This window comes from Ixodes scapularis, unplaced genomic scaffold (assembly GCF_016920785.2).
Source record: "Ixodes scapularis isolate PalLabHiFi unplaced genomic scaffold, ASM1692078v2 PGA_scaffold4__175_contigs__length_147842914, whole genome shotgun sequence".
Classification (NCBI taxonomy): Eukaryota; Metazoa; Arthropoda; class Arachnida; order Ixodida; family Ixodidae; genus Ixodes; species Ixodes scapularis.
In genome coordinates this window covers 103,374,957-103,401,721 of record NW_024609879.1, presented here as the reverse complement: position 1 = coordinate 103,401,721, position 26,765 = coordinate 103,374,957, and the positions used below count along the sequence as shown (strand labels likewise).

General features: G+C 47.1%; 1 protein-coding gene across 1 annotated transcript; it reads right to left on the bottom strand.

Annotated features, from left to right (window-relative positions):
* Window positions 1-2,929: 2,929 nt before the first annotated feature.
* Window positions 2,930-26,696, bottom strand: LOC8042646. The gene is made up of 5 exons (XM_029978287.4): window positions 26,551-26,696; window positions 15,857-15,934; window positions 13,028-13,229; window positions 10,880-11,086; window positions 2,930-6,019 (listed from the first exon to the last, which is right to left on the bottom strand). The coding sequence occupies exons 1-5, from the start codon at window positions 26,618-26,620 to the stop codon at window positions 5,875-5,877; spliced, it is 702 nt and encodes a 233-aa protein (XP_029834147.2). The 5' UTR covers window positions 26,621-26,696; the 3' UTR covers window positions 2,930-5,874.
* Window positions 26,697-26,765: the final 69 nt, after the last annotated feature.

The window sequence follows — 26,765 nt, the reverse complement described above, 5'->3', positions numbered from 1 at the left end:
TGTCACGAGCCAAAGTGGAGTTTTTCTCACGCTGCGCTCTTGTCTAATCTATGAGCCGCATATGACTATCCTCACCATGGGGTTGTCCCCGTGACTACGACGACGCTGCGATTCCCGTGATTACACTATCGAGGAATTTTGCGAAGCAGCGACTGAAAGAGAGAGTCCGGTTTCGTTTCTCAAAAAGTACACCACCGAGACGTGTAGGTGAATACACGCGTTGTACTTTTATTAAATCAGTTTAATGAAGTGAAATGTGCTCAATCAAAACAAACTTCCAACTTTAAAAAAAATGTCCTGAAAAACGATAAAGAAGCGGACTTTTTTTCCGGCAATTAAAGATTTGACATAATTTAACATATCTTCGTTTCCTACTGGGCACATCAAATTTGTGTCACGCGATTCTGTTGGTGTGGCGTTTGCCAACACCACCCAAAAGATGTCTACACCTTTCCCCACTCCAGCGTCATCACCAGTAAATCCACAAAGCGCCAGCTATCTTGCGCCTGCGTCAATGTCATAGCTTCTCGCAGCGTCTTCGCGAGCGGGAAGCCAGCAGGCGACGAGCCCGAGACGCAAGCGTCCGCCACTTTGCAGGGCACGCTCTCCTCGAACTTCAGCGTACTTGCCGCTTGGTCGGGGGGCAATCCACCCACGCTGACGTATAATGTGCAGGACCTGTCTTCTACAAGATGTTTTTAAGCACTATTCTGGCGCAAAGAAACTTGTATAATACGCCAACTCAACTCTCTGAGCTTACGGGTCCACTGCGGTGGCGCTGCTGTTGGCACTGAGCATGTGCACAAGCAGCACGGGTATCTGGTTTCTGTGCACGCGCAGAGCCCACACCTTGTGCGGACTATATGCCGACTTGTTCGCAAACAGCGCGTTGGTCTATAAATACAAACCAATGAACAGACACGAGGAAATTTTTACAAAATGTGTCTTGAGGTAGTGTATTTATCGTACCCAAATTGCACGAGTGTAGGTTTTAAGGAAAAAAAAAACTGCAAGCATAAGAAATCTCGATTTCTTTCCCTATGCAAAGGGACGAAAATGGTAAACATTGCCTGGTTGCCGCTGCTTCTCATAGGTGGCACAGTATAAAACAAAAACGTAAGCGCTTCTTTGAGATGAACACCCCAAAAGCAACTCCAGAAGATCCTAGGGTGTGTGGAAACATCTGGGAGTAGCAGCATCAACCAGACGTTTTTTAGCCATTTTCATTCTTGTGAATATACGAACGAAACACAATTGTTTAAGTTAAAGTTATGTTTTTCTAAAAGCCACACTCGTGAGATTTGAAGATGATAAATGCACAACCTATTGAAACCTCCGAGTAAATTTTTGGAGCACTCCGTTTATTGGTTTATATTATCCCGTTCCTTTTTCTACGCCCGAATCGGTGGAAATACCCTGTAGGTAACGTTGCATTTATATATTCGTTGCAATGACCTTTCCAGCACATCGTGTTCGCCGTCACGGGACTCTTGGACACCATAATACCGGACGTGCCTCGTTCGGTCCAGGAACGTATCAAGAGAGAACAGATCGTGACACAAGAGGTCTTCTCCGAGCACGAACGCACCAGCCCTAGAACGCCTTCCGAAGCTGTACCGAAGACGCCCGTCGCTGCCATCCAGCCGCCTGCCGAATAGCCTGCAGACATGCTCACACTTAACTACCCCTGTCCCCAGAACATCTCAGACAGACGGAAATATCCAGAGCGTCACGGACACGCTTCCCCGTATGTCCAAGACGCTCTGCTTTCAGCAGTCTTCAGAACGTCTTCGAGACATTGTCCTAGACACCCTGGAAACTGAGCTTAAGCATTCCAAACTCTAGAGCGTCTGAGACATGTTGTCCGAATGTCTGAGGTCATTGGGCCATCTTCTGCTTTTGCCGTCAGGCTTCTGCGAAATCAAGTTTATCCAGGTCATAAGTTTGTTACAGAGTCTGCAGAAGATAGGTATCTTTGCGGAGGGGTTAACTGTGAGTATGTCTGCCCTTTGTTGCTGTTTCTTATACTCCGTTCACCGCTAAGCTGACAAGACAGTAGAAGCTGCGACCTCGCCTGTCCAATCAGTTGTCCGGGTTTTATGACCTGAACCCACTCCTGCGCGCAAAGGTCACGCGCGGAGCGTGGCCTTTGTTTGAGCACAGATTCACATGGAGCAAGACTGACGATAGACTGGCCCGAAGGGCACGTAGCTTCTACCGCCCTGTCAGCTCGGGGAATGGAGTAAATCGACTTATTACGAAGTTGGTTTTACTCAGCAATCATGCCGTTTAATTTGGGAACGGTTCTGTGTGGCGCTACATAGGTTGAGTGAGCACTGGAACGTACAGCTTGAGCCACACTCTGCAGTACATTCGATCGGAATTGGCTGTAAATGTTATTTAATTATTTATTTAAGTGTATACCTGCTGCGCTGTTGAGCATTATGCATGGTGGGTACATAAGTGAAAACATCAAAAACATAAAATGCACATCAAAACACGTCTCGATGATATCAAGTGTGGTCTGACACGGTCCTGATACGAGCAAGCTGGGCAGAACATAATGTCATGTGCAGTACTTACGCCGCTCTGGTTTATCTTTTTGTCACACTCTGATTAATCACGGGACATCAGGATGTCGAGTCACGATGTGTCACGACGTTAAGACTACATTTTTTTGTCGCGTATTTGTTTTTGTAAGGGGGGAAGGGAAATCCTACTTTTTATTTGTTGTATGTAAAAAAAAGTGTGACAACAAAGGTAGCTCTTCCACAAGCTTAATTTTCGCAAAGCATGATATTAAAGGAAGGTTAGACACGAGTTCAGAGGATAATTTGTCTAAAATTGGCCGTGCCACTATTTCAACCTTTCTTTCAACCTTTACAGACACTTTCGATGTCAGCCTTTAGTAAATTTGAAAGGGGCATAGGTCTGCTCTCACACTCTGAGACAAATAACGTGTTCAACGTTTTGCTCATACTTTCGAGTATTGCTCTCCAAAGTATGAGCCATAGCAGGATGGGTTTAAACAAAGGAACGTTAGACACCAAATTTTTTCATATTGGTGGACAATATTTATGATCATTTTCAGGTACAAACCAAAACACGCTGACAAACGCACTCTCACACTTTTAAATTGTATGAAAAAAGAACGTGGTTTATGCTCTTTGAAATGGGCTATGAAGTGATTTTTTCATATATACATTAAATTCATGATTCTGACAGTGACATGGGTGCAGGAAACTTTTGGCACTTAATAGGTGACACACAAGTACTCTCAAAATATATGTCTGTATTGAGAGTTTATTTACTTTTAATACTGAAACATAACTTGGGCTATTCGGTGAACCAGCGATAAAGGATATAGTTTTTATTTTTGGTACGAACACACATTATACACCAGAACAACCTGTGCTTTGTTAAGAAGAAAAACGTCCTCCAAGGCGTTCACGTGACTATGTTGTTCAAACTGCCTTGTGTGTGAGTTTTTGTTGATCTATGACGATTTTTCCCCGGTTTTTTTAAAACAACACTGTACACGGTTCAGGGACTATCATACTTCATAGCATTCATGAAGGGTAGAAGTTAATGCATTGAGATTCCGTTTCTACAAAAAACTGATCGCATGGGTGTTTATTAATATTGACATTACAATAAGCTTCACACACTGCTTTAAGGCTAGAAATCATTCAGTAGACCGAGGACATTCACTGCACATAAGGCTTAACCGTGTACTGTCATCATTCTTCAGGGATAAAATGTAAACATACAAAACATAAAACAATGCACTTGATTTACAAATTCTCTCCTGATGTTGCTACATGTTTACGACGTAATGATGGCGTCCACTAGGTGAGTACAAAGATGCTGGTGCAAGCATTCGCGAATAGGCAAGCTTTTAGGTTGCGGATTCGCGAAGTTTAAGCTTCTAACTTTGCGTTGTTAGTGCTACATTTTTAAATAAATATTAGCTTCTTGTAGTATACGGCTCAGTATTCTTATAAACCAAAGCGATCATCCAGGGTTTTGTCTATAATCTAAATAGTTTCTCTAAACGTTTTCATAAAAGCGATGCATCCTGTGTAATGCCAAATGCAACTCCTTCATTTTGCCGATTGCTGGACGCTATAGGCCTTTTCCGTATGCTCTCGTCCCCAGCCACGTAGTTCACACACCAGGTATGGGCAACGAGAGAAACACCAAAATATTACAACCTGGACCGAGTAAAATGATATAGACCAACACGCGGCCCCGACGTCACGCAGCTGCGGTGGCGCTGTCGACGGCACTGAGCACGCGTAGAACCTTCACGCGAATCCTGTTTCTGCGCGATTGTCCGTCGCGATTGACCGATTGACCGTCGCGATAAAATCCTGAACACCTCCCAGTTGCGTGGCGAGGGCATAACGACGTTTTCCCCCACGCCGGAAGCTCCACAATTCAAGATGGCGGCCGCTACGCGCAAAAGGTATTCACTACGTTTCGCCGTAAGTTCAGACGCAGCCGACGCTAGGAGCAGATGAGACCAAACAAAACGCGTCAAAAGCGCACAAACATGGTCTTCGTAATGTTTCTGTACTCGTTCGATCATCGCTGAACCAACCATAAACAGAAGAGGCCTTTAATGACTTGCTCCTTTGAAGCTTTTTGATTGGTCCACTTACCCCGTACATTTGACTGCGTCTGAACTTAAGCTGAAAGGAAGTATACAGCGCGAAACCAACCAATTATTGGTTTGTTCATACAAAGTACTAACCAATATAAATAGAAATCCTCAGTTTGACTTTTATCGCTTAGGAACTGTGCCCTATTAGCGAATTAGTCTCATGTATAAACACTAGAAAAATCTGTCCCTGTGCTCTACGGTCCACTAGCCAAGAGAAAACGACACCGATGTTTTCTTATGTACCGTACTGAGATGTTCTCTCCTGTAGCCATTCAGAGGAGAATGGCAGGGCGTCTCTTTCTGAAGTCCGGCCTCCGTCACGCGCTCGTTGCCTTCCGTAGTGCTTTGGACGCGATTGCACGCTCGAAGCACGCAAGACGCCGACACCTTATCGGGGCTAGAAAGCTGCGTTGGATGCTGGACAACTAAGGACCTCCCTGGCGTTCTAATCCTGTCAAACTATATCACCCTCTTCGTGTTTCATAGCATAGTGGGACACCAGATGTTTCGAACACGTCTCTGACTGGTGCGTTTAGACGTCCACGCGTCGGTGTGGGTGTACACGAAGCGGTAGCGAGACAACTTAAGAAATGTGGCGAATCGTCGCAATCTTGGTGGCTGCTCCTTGTAGAAGCGGAAACATAACTATACATGACAGACAGATGAGAGTTGGTGTCGCAGACGTTGCGGCGTCCCAACCTGTAGCCGCCGAAGCGTAGACATGAGTGTGGAGCATGAAAATTAATACGATTTAAATCTCGATTTAAATTATTATTTATATATTAAACCAGCGCACTTGCTGATATCGTCCCCTGCTTTCGCGCACTTGCCTCCGTCGTCTGCTATAGCCGATTCTATACAGGCTGCTCCCGGCATTCCTTTCGCTCCACCGGTGGCGCTGTGGCTTTGCAAAGGGTCTGCTATCGGTAGCAGATCGAGCTACAGCTGAACAGGCCTCTATCGCACATCAGTATGATTCGCTGCTATCCGCAGCATTCCTTAACTGTGACGTCACCATTTCAAATGGGGAGGACAGGGGACGCGATAAACGTACCAGTCGCAGACAAGTTCAAGGCACTATAGCGCGACTAACGAGCACTGAAAGTTTGCCCAGGTGCCGGGCAAGTCGCCATTCTTACAGGTCCTGTTCACTCCACGCGCGTTTGACTACCGCAGAAGCGATCACAGGGCAAGGTGCGCGGAAGTGCCTAGCGGACTCCCTTGGGTGTGACTTTGCAGACGCAGTGGTGGTTGACGGAGACGTAGCCCCATTTGGCGGTCCGGTCTTCGCCCTCCAGCGGCCTGTAGTAGAGGTACATCCAGCCCTTGCGTTCCGTGCACTCGCTGTCGTAGCTGCAATACAGGCCGGTAGAAATGGCATGTTGATGACCCGAGAGGGAGAAATCGATGCTGGTACAAACAGCACGCTCAAAATCCCAAATGAAACGCGCATTGACAAGTTATGTACGACGTCAGCAGTGATGGCAGGGCAGGCTTTAGACCGGGTTAACAGCGAAAGTTTTTTTTAACAAGACTCCATTTTCTAATCTAATACATGCAGGCATGTCGGCTGCCAATAGCTACTTGTAAAACTGGTGCGTAGTGGTGACAGTAGAAAATTAAAAACACCAAGAAACTGATCTTGATTTTGAAACGATTGCACTCCGACTGTTTTGCCCACAGACAAGCTTGTCTGTGGACGGTTGGAGACATTCAGTCGCCCCCAACAGACACTTTGACAAATTGCCCGAGCACCATGGAGAATACTGAGGACATAGGTGCATATTCACAGTACGTGCTCAACTTATATGTCTAAACAATTTGAGATAAATCATAAAAACAACCTTTACGAACGTTGTAGGAGAAGCGCTAAAGTAGTGAATAAAAGGTTAAAAAGCGCGAACAAACGAGGACAATAAAGAAACACGGACGACAGGACAGGCGCTTCACTCTCAACTGGTTTTTATTAACACCATTGTCACCTATATATACACATTGCCCAAACCACATCGGATTCAATCGCGACAATCAGAGCCAACCTTCCAGAAACACCATCTCACTCTGGAGCAAATACAAAGACGGAGCGCTGACGCAATTGTTTTCTTTCTTTTTTATGTAGAATGCCTCTATAATCTCTCTTTCCGTTTTTTCCTTTGCCTTTCTTAAAAACTTTGTGCCAGTCAGGTCAGGTTTACATCCACATCGCCCACAATGGTCAGCGAGATGGCCCCCCGCGTTGTTGCGCACACACAAATTATGTTCACGTGCTCTATCATTGAAGCAGCGCCCAGTCTGCCCAATGTAGACTCTGCCACAACTAAACGGAATCTCGTACACCACATTGGTGACGCACGCAGTATATTGCACCGCGTGTTTCTTGGAGCACGGTGCCTTTTTCTGCCTTGTCAACATCGGACATATCCTGGCAAGTTTACACGGTGCAGAAAAAACCACGTTAATGTCGTATCTACCGGGATACGGTCCATTCGTCACATGCACACTCGTCACAGGACGATTGGTCACAGGACGATTCGTCACACAGGAACATTCGTCATAGGATGACTCGTCACGCGGCCAACCGGTCCCACAATAGTTCGTCCCCCCAAAAATGTATTGTTCAATTTGGTTCGGGCGGACAAAGGCGAAGAATTTGTAACGAACGTTTTAGCTTCTGATTCGGTCCCGAACATTGAATGTTGGTTGGGCCTCACAAAGTCGGTCACCTCTTATCTTAGCATGTCTTTCGCTTCTCGAGGTCAAGGAATTTGTAACAGACGTTTTAGCTAACTGGGTCCGTCCAGAACGGTGAATGCGGAGGCCATAGAAGAGCGACTATTTTTGAACTCAGACTCAAAAGGATGGAGCTGATCGCAACAGAGAGAGCCATGGTGCTGCACGAGGGGTACACATTCGGCAGAAGGAATTCCGATACTTGGTTTTGTCGAATAGGTGTATGCAAGGCAAAACTAAAAACTAATTTGGCTGCCAGTCGGATTATTGCTCGTTCAAGCCTGCAACTGAGATCAACCTGCTCAAGACCCATAATATGATGAAAGGAAAAGCGGATGAGTATTGTAATATTAGTTTATATAACCATTGGTTTACGTGACAGTGGAAAATCGCGAAACTCCTCATCAGGGTATGTGGGCAGATGTTGAAATTTACAATTTACTATCGTCCCCTGCTCGATCAAGAATCCCGGACAAAAGCTCACCGGACAAAAGCTCACCGGACAGAAGCTCACCGGACAAAAGCTCACCGGACAAAAGCTCACCCATTTTTTCACTGACCCGGACAAAAGCTCACCCATATTTTCACAGACCCGGACAAAAGCTCACCACGAGAAAATTTCATGTTGGTCTTAACACGAGTGCGGACAACTTAGGTGCATGCGTGCGACACAAAAAGGCAACGATAAATTAAATCTGACAGGCGCATGGTTTGTTGATTTTAGTAGAAACAAGTTTATTTATCGATTGGTTAGAAGCGAATGCAGTCCCCCACTAGCTCCAGCAGTCTTGGTAGATCTCGATGTACATGCAAGCCCTCGCAAATATTTCTAAGACGATTCTGCAGGTGCAGAGTAATTTTTCGCACCCGCTTTACGTTGGGCTCACCTCTCCGGGCTTTTGTCAATGCCGTGGCAACGAGCGCCTGATTTTGCTGTAGGCATTCAATCAGCCTCAAGACGCTTGGATGGGCGTGGCCGACGAGCTTTTCTGGAACCCGGTACTCTATCTTTTGCAGGTGTTGCTCATCCGGTCTTTATCTTGAAGAGTGGTGTCGTACATATTCCACCGTACCGGGGGAAACTCCGGTCACCGTCGGCGCAGAGTCAGGCGAAGGGAAGAATTCGCTCTGGGTGCCGCCGCAGATGGAACAGGAGCATAACGGAAGCGGCCGTTGACATACGTTCGATCAAAATAGTCCAGCAGGTAGCCGATGTCACCGGAAGACTTTTCCCTGGTGGTTAGTTCTTGTTGAACAAGTTGTGGTGGAAGGAATCTGAGCCTATCTAAAATCCCGCACAATTTTTTTTTAAATTGGTCATCTGTCTTGTACTTTTCCAAAAGGCCGAACTCCCGTTCTTTCAAAGTATTTTTAAAAAATTCGCAACTCAATGGTGGATGAGGTACAAGTGCTCCTAAAAATGATCCAATGTCCATTGCGTCCGCACTTTATTTCAGCCCGTGTTTCGGCCGGGTACGAAAAAAAAAAAAGAAATCGAGGTGAGCTTTTGCCCGGGTCTGTCAAAAAACGGGTGAGCTTTTGTCCGGGTCTGTCAAAAAACGGGTGAGCTTTTGTCCGGTGAGCTTTTGTCCGGTGAGCTTTTGTCCGGTTACCTCGATCAATGTGACCAGTTGCCCGCATGACGAGTCATCCTGTGACGAATGTTCCTATGTGACGAATCATCCTGTGACCAATCGTCCTGTGACGAATGCGCATGTGACGAATCGTCCTCATCCCGTATCTACCAGCTACCTTTTTTAGATTATGAGATAGGGTATGCATGTACGGAATGACTTGCACTCGTTTCTTTTCTTTACGTGCCTCGCTGCCTTTTTTACTTCTTTTTAGCTTTTGAAGAAGGCTCTCACAACAACTAGAGATTAGATTAGAGGGGTACCACGCGTCTGTTAACCTTTTTGATTGTCGTTCAAAACTGATTTTCATCTGGTGGTCGCAACTTTTTTCCAGAGCCGCACTTAGACATGTCAAGGCTATACCCCTCTTTACCAGTTTAGAGTGAGCACTTTCAAACAACACCAGGCTTTTCTTAGTGCGCGGACAATACTGCCAACAGACATGTTCTTCAGAAAAAAGGATCAAAATGTCTATAAACTGAATGCAGTTATTCACAGGCAATTCCCAGGTAAAATTAAGCCCGCCTGACACCTCCCTAAACAGTCCGACAATCTTCTCAACCGTTTTCTCCAAACCCGAGTCTGTAACTAAAATTAAAAAATAGTCATCTACGTATCTATACGTCTTTAAAACATGGAAATCTGCAAGAAAAGAAACGAGTGCAAGTCATTCCGTACATGCATACCCTATCTCATAATCTAAAAAAGGTAGCTGGTAGATACGACATTAACGTGGTTTTTTCTGCACCGTGTAAACTTGCCAGGATATGTCCGATGTTGACAAGGCAGAAAAAGGCACCGTGCTCCAAGAAACACGCGGTGCAATATACTGCGTGCGTCACCAATGTGGTGTACGAGATTCCGTTTAGTTGTGGCAGAGTCTACATTGGGCAGACTGGGCGCTGCTTCAATGATAGAGCACGTGAACATAATTTGTGTGTGCGCAACAACGCGGGGGCCATCTCGCTGACCATTGTGGGCGATGTGGATGTAAACCTGACCTGACTGGCACAAAGTTTTTAAGAAAGGCAAAGGAAAAAAACGGAAAGAGAGATTATAGAGGCATTCTACATAAAAAAGAAAAAAAAAGAATTGCGTCAGCGCTCCGTCTTTGTATTTGCTCCAGAGTGAGATGGTGTTTCTGGAAGGTTGGCTCTGATTGTCGCGATTGAATCCGATGTGGTTTGGGCAATGTGTATATATAGGTGACAATGGTGTTAATAAAAACCAGTTGAGAGTGAAGCGCCTGTCCTGTCGTCCGTGTTTCTTTATTGTCCTCGTTTGTTCGCGCTTTTTAACCTTTTATTCAGTAATGGACCAACTAGCCCAAACCCAAGTTTTAACGCTAAAGTAGACTCACTCACCCTCACACTCACACTCACACCAGAAAAACGGTCACTCACGTCGCGCTTCTCCTACAACATGAATATCCAACTCGCCCAAGCATCCATTCTTTACGAACGGACTTGCAAAGTAAAATTTTGTATAATCTTTAGGACGGCTATTGATGGAGGTGCCAGGACGTGAAGCGCGTGTAACTACACCTGCAACATGCTCCTTATGCTTTTGTAACTAAGCAAAGTGCCTACTGAAACTTGCGCTTGCAGTTCAGCCAGAACTTGTAGCTGCTGATCTTGCCTCTTTGCTGCGCGACTATCTGAATTTATTTCATACGACATGACGTGCAGTTTTTTTTGTTTTTTTTTTTACATTTTTGGCAATTAAGACGAACCTAAGTTTTTCAGGCCAAGAAGTGATTTGCTTATGAGAAGTGCCCTGCTCTCTTATCTTAATCTCGAGTTACAAAAAGTCTTGTTCCGTCTTGGTAAGTTGTGAAAGGCATACTCACAGCGCCGAAATGGCTGTGCACGGGTTCTGCGCCGTGGCACAGCGATAGGAAAAGACGTATTGCTGGACCTCGTCTTGGACGATTTCGACCTCGTGACCGTCGTAGTCCTGGGTCCTGTTCAGCTGCTCCCACTGAGTTGTTGTCTGACAGATTTCCTCCGAAGGAAGAACGAGAGCCCCATTGCGCTTGTGGAACACCCACTTGCGTCTGAAACAAAAACAAAACAAAAAAAGTTGGTGGACGCTAAGCTTTGCCTTTAAGAGTGGAACGCGATAACGTTATCGGGCCTCGTTCGCAAAGCTCGTTCCCAAGCAGTGCAAGCGTGTGTGCGTGGTCAAGCGTGACGTCATAGGATGTAACTTCTGACGTCATTTCCCGTGACGTCACACGTGACTGTGACGTCATGACCCTATCGACCCGCTAAACTTAGTGGAACATTTTCCGCTAAATTTGGCGGGATAATGTTTCGCTAAATTTGGTGTGAGAATATTCTGCTAAATTTAGCGGGAAATTTTCCCACCAACTTTAGTGGGTCGTTAGGATCATGACGTCACAGCCACGTTTGACGTCACACGGATGACATCACGCGTTTCTTAATAACGAGAATCTAGAGTTCTTGATCAGGTGAATCAAAACTCCACCCAGACAGAAAACAACCGGCGCGCCAGTGGTCCTTTTCAGGTGAAATACCGCTTTGTGGCAGGCGCTATAAACACCATCGACCTCTCAATTCCATGATATATGTTAATTTCCTAGTAACTTTACGTGTTAGTACGGTAGCGGCAGGGCTTCTTTTTCGGAGGCCCGACCTCTGGCCCGCTGGGCCCGCGCATGTTGGCTTCCGCCGCTCTTTGACCGCAAATGCAAGCTCAGTGTTCATGATACTCCGAAGTGTAATCAAAGGTCGTAAACTGGCGCTGGAGGCGGGAGAACTGAAAGATACCCGTGTCGTTCTCATCTTGTCAGTAACTATACTGGTCATGACGTTCGGAACTATAAGGCTACCGTTATCGATGGCTACATTCTAGTAATCTAGTTAATCGTTCGGTTCCCGGAAACACCGGGAACCGAACGAGGGGCGAGACATATCTCTCCTAAGCCACCCCGATGGATCCGAGGCAAAGCGACGGCCTATGGATCCCTATGTGGGGGATTCGAATCCCTGTCGAGGTGCCCGCAATTCGAGAAAGGCGCAGAGAAGGCGCCGTGTAACCGAGATTTTGGGTGCACGTCGAAAGATCCCCAAGTTGTTGGAATGAATCCTCACTACTACGCTGGAGCTTGACAGATGCCTTACCTTCTTTTGCACACGAAACCCTCCATATTTGACTTTAAAAGCCCCTACGCACATTTCCGTTGGAACGCGGTGGGTTCCGTAGTGGCAGGCGGACGCGTCGCGTCGCGAAGAGCGCTTGCGCCAAGCTTGATACAGACAGTTGCGTTGACACGCAGCCAACCGCAGTCAAGAGCCAATAAGATTCTGCTATCATCGCTAGCAGCCCATAAATGGTAAGCGAAATCCACGGCAACGTGGCGGCGCCCGGCGACAGCGCATAGAAGTGTTCGTTCTTGGGAAAACCCGTCGGGTTCCCCGACGACATTCTGTCAAGCTTGAACCATCGCAGCCACTGGAAAAGCAGTCCCCACCGCTCCCACAGCGAAAAAGCAAGTTCTGCGAGCGGAGAGCCGGATACGCATCGTCGAGTGGTGCGATCGAACACGTGACCCTCCTCCTCTTTCTCGGCTTCTGATTGGTCAAACGCACCGCAACACTTTGCAAGGTTAAGCCTGTCTACTTCCTTTGCGTCGCGCTACCGAGAATTGCGTCTTGGCGCGCCTCGTACCGCAAGCGACAGTTCCTGGCTACAAGGACGCCGCAACGCACTCAAACGCGTTCAAGCGCTGATGTGCCTAAAGCCTGGTTCAGACAGTTGCGTTTGACTGCGTTTGACTGCGTTGCGGCAGCGAGAAACCAGGGCATCCCTGCTTCTTACATCGCGTGCCAAGATGATTCCTTAGATTGGATTCCACGCTTCATAGGAAGCACAGATGTGCCGGTGACTAGCTTTCCGCACTCGACGCAACGCAGTCAAACGCACTCAAACGCAAGTGTCTGAATCGGCCTTAAGTGCCTTATTAGGAGCTCACCTAGCGGTGAGCGCGTGCCTCTCCTTGCGGTCCGTGTCCTTGGTGAGCGGCGGCCTGCCCTTGCCGACCCAGAGCTGCTTCTGGCCCATGGCGGGATGGTTCTGGATGTGGTCGGGAAGCTTCTCCAGCTTCTCCTTCAGCAGGCTTATCTGGCTCTTGCTGAGGCCGTCGGACACCTCCCGTAGTACTTCGTCCGCAAAGGCTGAAGGGGAAACAATGAGCAAATATGAACGTGCTGTGCGAACGTAGAGCTTTGGAAATTTGACGGCCCTGGGTAGGGCTCAGGTTAAATTTCTCTTTCTGTGTCGTCTGCTGATTGGTTATTGTCGTCTGTACTCTTCAAAAGTCCGTCAGTTCACTTTTCCGCAGAACAAGCAGACAGCCAATCAATGCGCACAGTAGGACTCCAGCGAATGGTGAAGCTCAAGCAGAATACAGCTAGCATTTAAAAATGCGGTGTGTGCAAATAAACTTCGCAACTTTCACGGTCTACAGGGGGCGCACGATTTACTCTAAAGATGGCTTTCTTCTGAATGATCGTCATAGACAGCAGTACGAGGTTGGGTCCGCGACACGTAATTCTAATTTTGTGAAATACGAGCGATATAGGCGCCTCACTTCATACATCCACGTTAGGAAGGTGTAAGCGAGCACTTTCGTTCTGAAGCCGATCCTCCAGGAGCTAGGGAGCGTGATTCTCGCACCGCAGTACCACCATCGCTGAAGGTTGCGAATGATGGAGTGCCTTCATACACACGCGCGCTTTTCCTTGAGTGGTGACATCTCAGCCATTTTTCCGCCCAGTCGTTTTTTTATGCATTTTGAAGTGCGCGCAATCCGGTGTCAGTCAGCTCGAGCGCATAGCTTTGGCTAACGCATAGACGCCATTTTACCGCCCAAGTCACGCACCGAGCGCTCGAGAGCGTCACGCGCTGACACATCCAGGGCAACAATGGATGTCTTCACCCTGAGACAGACAGACATGTAGGCACCCTAGCGAATGAACGAGTGAAGCGCCATGCTCAATCTCGCTGCGCAGATCGCGCTTTTCACATCGTATTGCATTTTGAGCTCCGTCGTTTTTTTGGGATTCTTCTCTTGTACGCCGCGATTGGCGGTCTCCGTGTTCTCCGGGAAAAAAAGAAAACGCATGCATTCTTTTTTTTTTTTTTTTTTTTTACAGTATGCTTGTGAGTTTTTTTGTTTTTTTTTATTGGGTGCATCATTTTAGAGTTCTCTCTGCAGTCTTCTGCTAACTTCCTTCTTTGTTTGATATATCCTATCTTTTTACTTGTTTTGCCTTTAAATATGGGCAACGTGAAAAAAGTCTAGGAGCATTATATATAGTCTAATTCTGCCTACATTGGTACTTAGAAGGTAATGAATTAAAAACCGCATCTTCAAAGAGGCTTTTGTTTCACCAAAGCGGAAAAAAAAACCTGCAGCTCCCTTTTAGGTTTTTTCTTGGAATAAACGCAAATGTTCACTACTGGAAACTTGTGCACATGATCTTCTCTCCTTGTGACCGCAGCAATTACATCAATAAAGTGGTTCAGAATGTAGCCAGATTCAAACGAACATTCTGTCAGTGGTGTGCCAAATACTCAACGAAAGTATTTAAGACAAGATACGAAACACTGCTTTTAAAATGTATTCTAAGTAGTTTTCAAGTTACTTTTAGTACAGACTTTCTTAGTACAAATACTCCGAAAAAGTAATTGAATTACATTCGAAGATACTTAACGAGTATGTTGCGAGCTGGTAATATATAAAAAAGTCAGAACGGGTGTTCTGTTTGTGATGACTTCGTTGAAAACCACATTTTACTGTGACCTTTATGACTTTCAAGAAGCGCCTTAGCTGGTGTGATTGAAGTTTGCTTCCAAATAATTCGAGATATGCAACATAATGGCCAGATGCCGACATAGATGCCGGGGCTCACGAATTGAAGACGCCTGCCGTGCTTCAGTTTGCGGCAGGCTCGGCTCATGGAGTCCTTCCACACTAAGTTCGTAATATGCATCGTCGCGATTCGGGAGACTTGACATGTAATCCGGCATTGCATTTAGACCGATCTCACCAGCCAGTTGGACTACGCCACCGCTGCCGCAATGCATCCAGGGAACTTTAGTCTTCCTGCACGTGCGACAACCTCGCTGGATCTCTGCGCGTGAGGAGCATGAAACAGCACGAGCTCTTTCGTGCACTGCCGTTTGCCTCCTGTGAGCTAAAGTTATGGTGGCGTCACGCATGCGCCGAACGCTCGGTGAGATCGGTCGAACGAGACGTTGACCAAGCAGCCTGACTTGTTGATGAGCACACGAGTGAACGACACACGTGAACGCTCGTGACAAACATCGACTCGAGGAGAGTAGCATCTGTCGCTGATCAACAACCAAGACCGAGTCTCCTTGTTCCGCCCAAGTCAAAAGCGAATAGGAGCATCTATATCTTCACACTGTACTTCAAAACGCACATGGGTCTATCCATTTGGTCTTTTTTTGGCATTTGGAGACTGCTTTCTGCTCGTGCCTTGTTCCCTGTCCTGTGTTCGGTTGCTTGGCTCCAACTGTGCAGTCGGTTCAGCTTTGCCCTCGAGTCTGACGATCCCTAGTTCCGCATATTGTTTCGGCGAAAATTGTTTTCCAATGTTGCAGAATGTACTTAAAATATTGAATACAAGATACTGAGAAATGTAATTAAGATAAGGCAGCGAACATCCTAGACTGAATGTATTTGCAATTTATCGAAATACTACCAAAGGTGTTTGAAATACAGTATCTTGAGTAGAGTATTTAAGATAGGCACAAGTAAAGACTCCTTCATTACCTTTTATGATGAGCTTCACCAAGCCATCTTCATAGTAGTCCTTTCCTTGTAGGTCGCTGTTGGACGGGGCCGCTAACGCTGTGAGGGGGAAGCATAAAAAATACAAGCTCAAAATATAATACCAGCTCCTTCAAATACAACGAAAGCGGCTTTCTTTAATCCTGCTCTAGATGTGATGTTCAGATAAACCCCACGAAGATAGCCGCAGTTTCGTCAGGTTGCCCCGCTGGAAGAACTGAGTCTTCTTTACGAAACATCGGCTGTCGTGCAGTGGTTTCATTATTATCTCAATCGCAACTGCTTGCTTGAGACCTCCCTTGTCTTGTCTGCACTAGATAATTCGATGCTATGCGGGGAGAAACTGAAGTAGAGGAGGAGATGAAAGAGGGCTGTGTGACCTTGTTCGCTCTGACTAGAAAGACAGTGGTTAGAGAGGAAGGCTGCTAGCCTTTGCGTATTCTCACACTCCTTCCAATCAGAGCTTGGTACTGTGACGTCGATGCACGCTCTCATTTCCTCATCATCAGTTAATCTTCAAATTCTTGCCCGCTACATCATCATCACGCCATTCGAAGCCGCCATATGCATGGGGGGGGGGGGGGGGGGGGTGCACATCTTTTAGTTGTGGACGAGGCACATCTGCATTTAATGCGGTTTTAATGACATTATGACAATGTATTTGTACACTCAGTGGGTTGCTTTTTAGTTTTGGTTCAAAGAATAAAAGAAGGGAAGGCCGCGAAATTCTGGGAAAGGAATTGTCAGCAACGAGGTCGCGAGAATCGTCACTCAAGCAACGGGTAGGTGAGCGGCGTTTGGCAACTTCCGATTCCTTACGAAATTTTGTTTAGCTGTTAGCAAACAACTACGATTATCTGCAAGCTTGTCTAAACATGGTTCTAAAAACTACAATCTGGTGGTTCCAGAACCATGGTTGCACAGGCTTGCAGATCATTGCCGTCGTTTGTCAACAGTGAAACAAAATTTCCTAAGGAACCGGGAGTTGCTAAACGCCGCTCACCATCCAAGTGAATGGTATTTTATCGAAGAGGTTTGCTGAAGGGTTAGTACTGGACTTGCAGCAGGTGATCATATTTTAGTTCTACGACTCCCACTTTGCCGGCACTGCTGTCTCTCAGCCGAAACTATCGGTAAGGGAACCCCCCAATGTGGCGGAAACTTTATAATTAATAACATAAGCGCACAAGATGGCGCTTCTTTTTTCATATGGTCCATTACGAATTATTACTAAACAAATAGGGAGTATTCACTGGACGCCATATTTGGGGGTGCTGTTTAGAGCGCAAGCTCAGAACGAGCTCACATTAACAGCCTGCTAAGACCGGCAATCTTGATGCTGGGGAATGCACGTTGCAAAAGGACTGTGGAAGCTCGCCATCAGCACGCGTTCAGCATTCGCGCGCACAGCTATGGCCGCCAGTGAATACTCCCTATAGGCACTTTTTATATGCTCCATGGCAATAAAGAGAAATAATCAACAAACAAATGACATGGCGTTATCGTCTTATCCGCGTAGACATAAAGCCGGAGTCGCACTGCTCACACCATCATACAAAAGACAGTCTGCAAACACGAGCAACCGCAATATCCGGGGTTCGAATGCCGCGTGCCAAGTTTACTTTTTAAACCCATTGCCATGCGGCATTCGAAGCACGGATCTCACGGCGAGTCGCGTTCGCATCTGTATGCAGACTGTCCTTCGTATGATGTATAAGCTGTGTGACCCCGACTTAAAGGAGCGATGCAACATTTTTTGTGCTTTGCGCAAAGACCGCTTAAAACGGATCCCTAACGTTAATGACCTATGAAACACTCGTTCGTTCTTCACCCCACGCAATAGAAGTCCCAGAAAAAAATTTAAGAAAAACAATCAGCGTTCACCCCCTCAACTCACAGCCGGAACAAGCGGCCACGTGATCTGGAGCCGATTATATGCCGCCAGTGTTGATCATAGCCACGCGCAGGGGTTGGCAAAGCGCAGGACACGCGCTGAGTTCCAGACATTGTTATGGCTCGGCTGTTGTCGTCGTTGCAGCGATTGGACACGGGTCACTACCCGAATGCTTCTCGAGCTAGCAATTATCACGAGCCCAAGTCGAGTGCCCACGCAATGCTCGGATCCAATCTATGAACCGCATTCAAATATCGCCACTTGGGTGTACTGCGATCCCCACGTTACGTCGTCAAATTTTGCAAAGGAGAGATTGAATGAAAATGATCGCTTTTGTCCTTGAAATTGCACCGCAACAAAGGAGTTTCTTGGCCAGTGGCGTTGCGTGTGGGTATCCTTGAGTCTCAGGTGTGCCAGTAAGCTCGTGTAGAGTGAAAAACATTCCAATTGAATATCGTTGCCAAGGTCCCTTAAGGCAAAGTTGGTTGAACATTCATTCGCAACCTTACAGAAAGCGCTCATTGATTTTGTCAGTTCCTTAAAGGGGTAATAAAACGATGTTGCAACTTATGTCTCCTTAGCTTTCATCCTCAACTCAAAAGCAAATTCAGAAATCATGTCGTCGTGACATGCTTGGGCATTGGTGTGGTGGCTCCAAGCTTCTACCGTGCTTTTTAAGAACACCATAGAACGCCGGTTGGAGCGCAGCTCTTGAGGAGGAGGATGGAAGCGTACTGAGGGACAGGTGACTCTTAAGGTCACGTGACCTCATGGGAAGTCGGGTGACGTCAAGGGGGTCACGTGACTTCAGGGGTCACGTGACCTCAGGGGGTTCACGTGACTCCAGGGGTCACGTGACCTTAGGGGGTCATGTGACCTCAGGCGGTCACGTGACCTCGGGGGAGCACGTGACCTAAGGGGGGTCACGTGACTTCAGGTTGGTCACGTGACCTCGGGGGAGGGGATCGCGCTGTGCATTATGGGACATTTCCCATAATGCACCGTGCGGTTACGCCGACGGCGACGCCGACGCCGACGCCGACGCCGCTCAAGCCGGAAACGGGCGCCTAAGAGCTGCGCTCTAAAAAGGGATAGAAAAACCCCGGTTTCCGCCACCCGCCTGGAGTCTTCTAGATCCTGCTATTTCTTTCTCCTTCTTGTTGTCTCTATGCCACTCTTCGTCAACATCCTGTTTGGTGCTCGTCTGGGTTTCATAACTCGGGCCCCGTCTCTTCGCAACCCGAAAAACCCAAGAGGGAGGGGGAAGCTCCCAACAGACGCCAACGTGTCTGGTCCCACGAACCGGGCAAGGCGCCCAAGGACAGGTCTTAACCCTTTTTTTCTGACGAAAAATAAAAATGGGGCGAACGCAAAAGGTAGAAAACCGCTCTGGCTCCAAAATAACCGAAGGCAGCAAGCTTGCAGCTGTGTGACCCGACGCACTAGCACCTAGAAGTCTAGGCCTACTCATGACGTCATCGTTAATTGGTCCCCGACTCGCCCTTGGCGACAAACAACCCGAAGCTCGGAGACAGAGGCTGCAAATCGGCAGACACGTCTGTCTTGGCGTTACTAAGTTCTAGCGTCGCGCTGGGTCTAAGACAGACTTGTGACTATCTAAGATACTGTATTCCAATTGCTTTTCCTAGTAATTTGGTACGTTGAAAATACGCTCGATCGAGAGTATACTTGCTTTTCTATGTTTAATTACGTTTCTCGATATATTGTACTCCTTATCTCAAATACTTTTTTTTCAATGTTAGAAAACATGTGTCGAAGGAACATTTTATGTGAATAGGAATCGCGCCACACTTTCGCGCAATGTTTAATTGATTGCAAACTTGAAGCGGAAGCGACCGAACACTGAACAGGAAGCAAACCAGGACCAAAGATGCAGACTCGAAATGCCAGAAATAGAAGGAAATAAAGAAAAGGGATCCGACCAACTCGTCGAAAAACAACCCGTCGACGGCCAACTTGTCGACGGCCAATTCGTCGAATAGGCTAATTCGTAATAGGGCAATTCGTCGAAAGGCAACTTGTCGAAAGGGGAAATTTGTCGAAGAGCGATTCGTCGAATGGGCTGAATAACGGTTCTAGGTAAAAGTTCGTGGTTCCTCGTTATCGTTTGACCTAAATTTTTACTTGTGTTTGGACTAAGGACAGCGCCCTTCTTAGGTTACAAGACGGAAAGAAAAATCACAAGAGGGCGAAGACAGGACAGCACCTTGAGACAAGTTGAGAAATGTCCATTTAGGGATCGTACTTTTGTTTGTTTCGTTTAATACTTTTTGTAATGAGCCACCGCAGACTGTCGCCGCGAAGCGGCGTGACTAGTGGGCTAGGTGGGTTAGCATTTCTGTTATGAGCCGTAGCCGACTGTCGCCGCGAAGCGTCGTAAACGGGTGGGCCGGGTAGGTTAACACGCGCCCCAGTGATACACGCGCGACGTAGTGATCGTCCCCAACTGTACCCTGAAAGCGGCGAAAGCTGCAAGTCTATTACCATGCGGTGATATTACGCATTACTATAGGGCAGGATTTGCTTAAAATTTCAGGAAAAAAAGTATATAATATGGCTTTCAAACAGCGGCGCCCATTTGGCCTCTTTGACGAGTTTTCCTATGACGGATTGGCCTAATCAACGAATGGGCCGCAGACGAGTTGGCCGTCCACGACTTGGCTTTCGACGAGTTGGCCTAGACCAGAAGAAAAAATATCGGAAGAAAACCCAAGTTTTTTGTTTTGTTTGTTTGCTTGTTTATGTTTTGTTTTGCTTCGGCAAGCCCCATGACAGTTTGACCCACGCCCGACCCTTCCAAGAGGACAGAGAGTGCAAGATGGCAAGAAACAAGCTGCGAGATTGAATGAACCTTCGAAATGCGAACAAAGAGTCCTGCCGAAGTTGCACGTCTTTCTGAAGAGGTTCCCAGAGCTAAGTTTGAGGGAAACAATAAAGAAATCGACAACCGCGAGGAATACAGCAGTGCTTCTCCCTGTCCTTGTGTGCCTTTCCTTTTGAAGTTTAGTCATCTCACAATGCAACGTTTTGGGTACCCTGCTTCACTAAGGCGCGACAAGTGCCATGCCTGCTATTCCCTGGTTCGTTTAACATAAACTCCGAATATAGAAACTCGCGCCGCATAGTAAAACGATGGCTCCGAGGTGGGCATTATAAAACCACCAGAAGATGTGATTTTCAGCGATGTGACCAAAGCCGGCGACAACCATTTTGTGCTACGTTGTCAAAGCTAGCTTAATTTTCATGGTGTTCTAACTCTGTCAAAGCCAGTTGCGGGAGCGCATGCAAATAAGGCGCAAAAGACAAAGCTACGCATTCTCGTAGCAATGCGGGACTGCTGCACATTCGAAGCTGCGTTAGCCTTTACAATGTAGCACAAATAATTGACACAGAGTATATAGTAAGGTCTTTTTGCTCATTTGTTTTAAATATATATGATCTTGTAACATGCACCAGTGTACTGAAGCTACATAGAACACCACTGAGACTTCGTTTTGTTTGCTTACGTTGCTCGCAAATAAAGCATTCTAGTGTTACTCCAGTCGATATAAGTTACCCGAATGCGGAAGTGTCTTCCGAAGTAAATTCATCACATTTCTAAATATTTGTATTCTACTCTAGATATTTTGCAGAAAAAACAAAATACTTTGAGACTGCAATCTAAATACTTCTTGAAGCAGATATTTTGTAAGTGATCTTAAATACTTTTATCGAGTGTCTTGTTCAACGCTGGTGTGAGATGCTGCGAGGCGCGCTGGTGGCGAAGCCGACGCGAGCTAGGCGACGCGGCGTGGGCCCACGCATAATGACGTATGGAAAGCAAAGGTTCGGGCCTTGTCTTCTAGGTGGTATCGCCTGACGACGCGGAGACGCTGAAGGATTTGCGACCTCTCGGCGTTGACTGGTCTGACTTCTTGTGACGCCTTCGAGTTGCGGCAGAGAACGGTTATTTCTGTGGCTTGTCCGTCGCCTCGGAGAGAACGGCGTCGATGACTTGAGCAAGAAGTGTCTCGTCTTCTTTTGTGGCTTTTGTCAGCCGTGGCTCGTACAAGGGTAGTCCTGCGCCGTTGCCAAGCTGTGGGGGTGTCTTTGCCCCTTGTGATTTTCTGGGCTCGGTGCTTGGGGAGCTTATGGGATTTAACTTTTTGGTGTGTTGTCGTTGTGTAGATTTGCTTGGATCTGTCAGTGCAGTCGAGTTGTTGCAAGGGCCTAACCTGAGCTCGCTGGTTTCCTCTTTTTTTTTTTCTGTTGGAGCATAATGAGCTTAACGATGGAGTCGGATGCTGACAGGTCGCTCAATTTCGTCAAGACCAAGTTGGCTATTTTTTTTTAAGTTATCCTGAGTTTTGTACGTACAGACGAGGTGTGATCTGATGCGGGTTTTGACTCTGATATACGTATACTATGTTTAAGCAAAACCTGCAAATGGCGAAAGCAACTGTACTAGAGAACCAATGAAAGCTTCGGTTCGAGATACCTAATAACGCACTTTCAGAATGCAGACCTCTTGTAGGGAACTGTCATGTGTCTTCGCACTGTCGTGCTAATTGGCTCACGGAGCCAGTAGCTTTTGACTACTGACAAGTGACTCAGGCACAATACGTAGTATGGTAGATCCGTAGTTGCAGACGAAGACATTTGAAACTTGTCAGAAACTGGTGGACTAATTAATTCGCGTGTTTATCTCCCTACTTAACAAGCCTTTATTGTATTTATCCCTAACCTAGATACGTAGTGTTGTATTTATGGTATTTCCATGATTGTATAGTACTCTATTTTTGCATTATAACGTATCAAATCAAGAACGGCGGCTTGCATGATTTTGTCCTGCATACATCAAATGATATATATATATATATGATAGTGCCACTGTAAATATAAAAATCCTGCAAAGATTTGACAATTAAGCATATACTAAAGAAAAGCGGAAAAATAGTGTGACCTGGATCATTCAATATGCCATGCAGAAATGTCGATTGTTCGGAAAATTTCTTTTTTACACTATTCAAATCATTCGCTATTGAGCTTGGTTGTTCCTTTACAACAACTTTTCACATAACTGCTAGGTCCAGCAATATGGCTGCACCATATCTCGGGAAATATAGCATCTGAGTTCAGTGCATACTCTACAGCAAACATCAATACCGCAGCCCATTATTCGCGCCACCCATGTTTATCATACCCACACGCTGGGGTTGCCAAAGCAGAGGGCACCCGTTCAGTTCCACACGTTGTTAAGGTTCGTCTATTCCCGTCATCGCAGCGATTGGGCACGAACGACTACCCGGATAACAGCGAACTAGAGGAGGAGGTGGGGGGGGGGGGGGGGGGGGGGGGGGTGAGATCAGGCACAGACGCGCTTCATGCATTGCTATGAAGCGGCGAGTGTGGAAAGGATCCGGATGTACGCAGCGGCGCTGCGGTGGCATGGGCTGGAAGATCCAAGCGTTATGAGGGCCTTCGGCGAGCAGGTTTGGCTTGGCGGTTTGGCAGCGCGAACTGCCTCCCGTTCAGATCTTTCGCCCGTGTTTTCTGTCGCTTATCCCGATTGAAGTGCAATGCCGAATCGACTGCGGCGACAGCGACGACGACGACAACGACCATAGCGCAGCAACTGATGTGTGGTTTATGCGCTACTACAGCCCATGCTTCAGTGGCACCCTCTCGTGCCGTCGACACGATGCGCGGCAACCGTGAGCACTCGCTGAGCTAACTACCCCTCCTCTACTTAACTTTATTCGGAGGCATGTCGAGGCATTGATTACCACGAGCCAAAATCAAATGCCCACGCACTGCTCGTGTCCACCATATGAGCCGCATTTAAATTTCGCCACCGCGGAGCTCTACTTTGGCTTAATGCTACTTACAATCACTCCCTAACGTTAATAGCTGAATGCACTTGCCTGAGTTTTTCTTTCTAGGAAATGACAGTCGCCATAAAAGTTCAAGAAATATGAGCATCGTTCATCCCCTCAACTCGGAGGCAGAAGAAGCGGTCACGTGGCCTGGTGCCTACCCTATGCCCCAACGTTAATCATAGCCACACGCCGGGGTCGGCAAAGTAGAAAACGCATGCTGAGCTCCAGGCATTGTTAGAGTTCGGCTATTCTCATTCCCGCAGTGGTTGGACACGAGCCGCCCGAGTGTCCGCCAAGGCATTCACTGTTACGAGCCAAAGTCCAGTGCTCACGCAGTTCTCGTGTCCAATCCATGGGCCGCGCTCAACTGTCATCAGGCGGGCGGTCTTGATCCCACAACTACGTCAACAAGCTTTGCTGAGGCCAGACTGAAAGAAATTGTCTTCTTTTATCCTCGCTATTTCACCGCGACAAAGAAGCTTCTGAATCAGTTGCGGTTTGTGCGAGCATACTTGGGCCATACAAGGACCACGCCTTTGGAAAATCATAAACATTCCAACCCGATATCGTATATCGTTTCACGACACTTCTAAAGGGGCCGTGCAGCGATATTCGCTTGGAATGTTTTTCACTTTACACGAGTTTACTGGCACTAGTGAGACCCAAGTTCGCCTCTGACCACGAAACTCATTTGTTGCAGTGTAATTTCAAGAGCAAAAGCGAGCGTTTTCTTTCAATCTCTCCTTCGCAAAACTTGATGACGTAAATGGGGGGTCGCAGTACCCCCCAGTGATAACATTTGAGTGCAGCTGATAGATTGGACCCGAGCATTGCGTGAGCACTCGATTTGGCCCCGTGGTAATCAACAGCTCGACAAGCCTTCCTGTAGCGGCCCGTGTCCGATCGCTGTAATGACGACAATAGCCGAGCCATATAGCAATGTCTTGAACTCGGCGCCTGTCATGTGCTTTGCCAGCCCCAGCGCGTGGCTATGACCAACATTGGCGGCATATAACCGGCTCCAGATCACGTGGCTGCTTGTTCTGGTTGCGAGTTGAGGGGGTGAATTAAGAACAAAAAATAATGAAAAACCAACTAGCCCAAACCGAAGCTTATTGAGGGGATGAACGCTGCTGGTTTTTCTTTATTATTTTTTGAGACTTCTATTAAGTGTGGGGAAAAACGAACGCGTGTTTCATAGGTCATTAACATCAGGGATTCGTTCTAAGCGTTACCTGCACAAAGTACAAAAAAACGTTCCATCGCTTTTTAAATGACGAAATCCAGGGAATCGCCTTTGTTGATAACGCCAACATAAGGATCCCCACAAGTGCGTCAGCAAATTTCATGAAGGAGAGACTGAACGTCTGTTTTTTACCTTGAAATTACGCAACGATCAAGAAGCTTGGTCGGTGCGCCGCGTACGAGTATACTTGGTCTAACTAGTGCCAGTAAGCTTGTGTAAAGTAAGAAACACTCTTACCAAACAACGTTTTACGGCCCCTTTAAGACAAGAAATTGATAGTGCAAGTGACAGAATGTTACGGTTGGAAGGCAGAGACTGGGAGTATAATATATCAGCAGAGAACAGTTTCGCAAAGATCACTAAAAGGTCTACGAGCGTGTGAATGAAGTTTGATTGGTGCTTCTGCTGTACGAGCTTTCTTGCAAGTATGGAGCTGTCAAGAGCGATGACCTCGAGCTTGCTGCTTAAAATTAACTTCCAACTGGCGATCGCATCACGGCACAAAGTATATCTTTGCTCTCATTTTATGGCCCCTGAACATCTAACGACCAGCTTCCTTATTAAAAAAAAAAAAAAAAAAAAAAAAGATAGTTCTACGGAAATTATTGCATGCGCGCTCTGAAGCATAATCATATGCACCTTATTTTACGAGAAAATAAATTAAGAAAAAACACGTTGGGTCAATCACTGGGGTCTATACGGAGGGGTCGTGGCAACACGCGGCCGAAACAAAAGCTTTTCGACTTCAGAATGCAGCATGCATTACTGCGGGATCGACCATAACGTGAGTGTGTGAAACATCTTAATTAGTATCGTATACGACGGAGACAAAACCCATTCTTATTTTTATGTAAATGTTCCTTATCGACCAAGTGGTCCACCCGAGGTCCCTCTATATATTATTGCGGGGATTGACATTCCGAGTTTGTCTGCAGAAACAGTATACGCGCACTGGCATATCTTTACGCCCCGGTCACACTGTCCTTGCACCATACAAAAAAGACCCGCGGAGTTCTCTGCAGAGACGATCGCAGAACTGACTGCGGACACGCCCCGAGCATGTTCGAAGCTTGTTCGCTTCATACGTGCTTGGAAAATGTCCGCAGACAGTTCTTGTATGACCAATGCGACCGCTAAACGAGGAAGAAACAAGTCTTAGACAGTGTCTGCATGCTATATTGTATTAGCAGTGTGAGGGCGGCTTCGGGGTGCGTGTTGTTTGTACCGCGACATCACCGCGAGAGCGTGATACCACTGCGGTCACTGACAGAATGAGAAAGGCACGGATGACGCTTCGATGTCTCGTTCTCTTCAAACGTGCACGCGCAGCCGATGCACAGCATGCGTACTACAACGAGCGCTTAATTCCGCGCACAAACAAATACAGACAAAACAAGGGACGTGGCCAGGGTGGGATAGGGTTTATGGGTCTGAAGCCCGGCCCCCGAAACGAGCTTGACTCTATGATACTATGATTTTTAGTTATATGCATAGCAGCCCCCTCCCCCCCCCCCCCCCCCCCCCCCCCCCCGATACACACAGTCCATGTCATGGACATCCGAGCCAACCCAGTCATCCCAGCCCCACCCCCTCAAAGGTTAAAAAAAAAAAAAAAATGTTGGCCCCGCTATTGGACAAGACGCCCCGCGTACTGCACCTAGTCGGAGTCCTCCGAGCGTCGCCAGGTATCCAAAGAAGAGCGCTACGGCGGCGAAGACCTGCGGCATCGTGTCGTGTCCTGGTGCAGTCGTCACGGAGCCGGTGCGGGAGCGGGAACTGACAGCCTTCCAGAGCGAGAAGGAAAGAGCGTCGTCCGCGGGAACCCTGCCAGTGCAAACGCCGGGCAACGAATGGGATATACGCGTGTGCAGA

Bases quoted from the DNA above. Each gene is read 5' to 3' on its own strand.
- LOC8042646 (XM_029978287.4), bottom strand. From the start codon at position 26,620: ATGCCGCAGGTCTTCGCCGCCGTAGCGCTCTTCTTTGGATACCTGGCG. The intron at 15,935-26,550 runs GTGCAGTACGCG...TCCCCCTCACAG, and splicing joins GCTCGGAGGACTCCGACTAG to CGTTAGCGGCCCCGTCCAAC. The intron at 6,020-10,879 runs GTGAGTATGCCT...CCTGTATTGCAG, and splicing joins TGCACAGCCATTTCGGCGCT to CTACGACAGCGAGTGCACGG.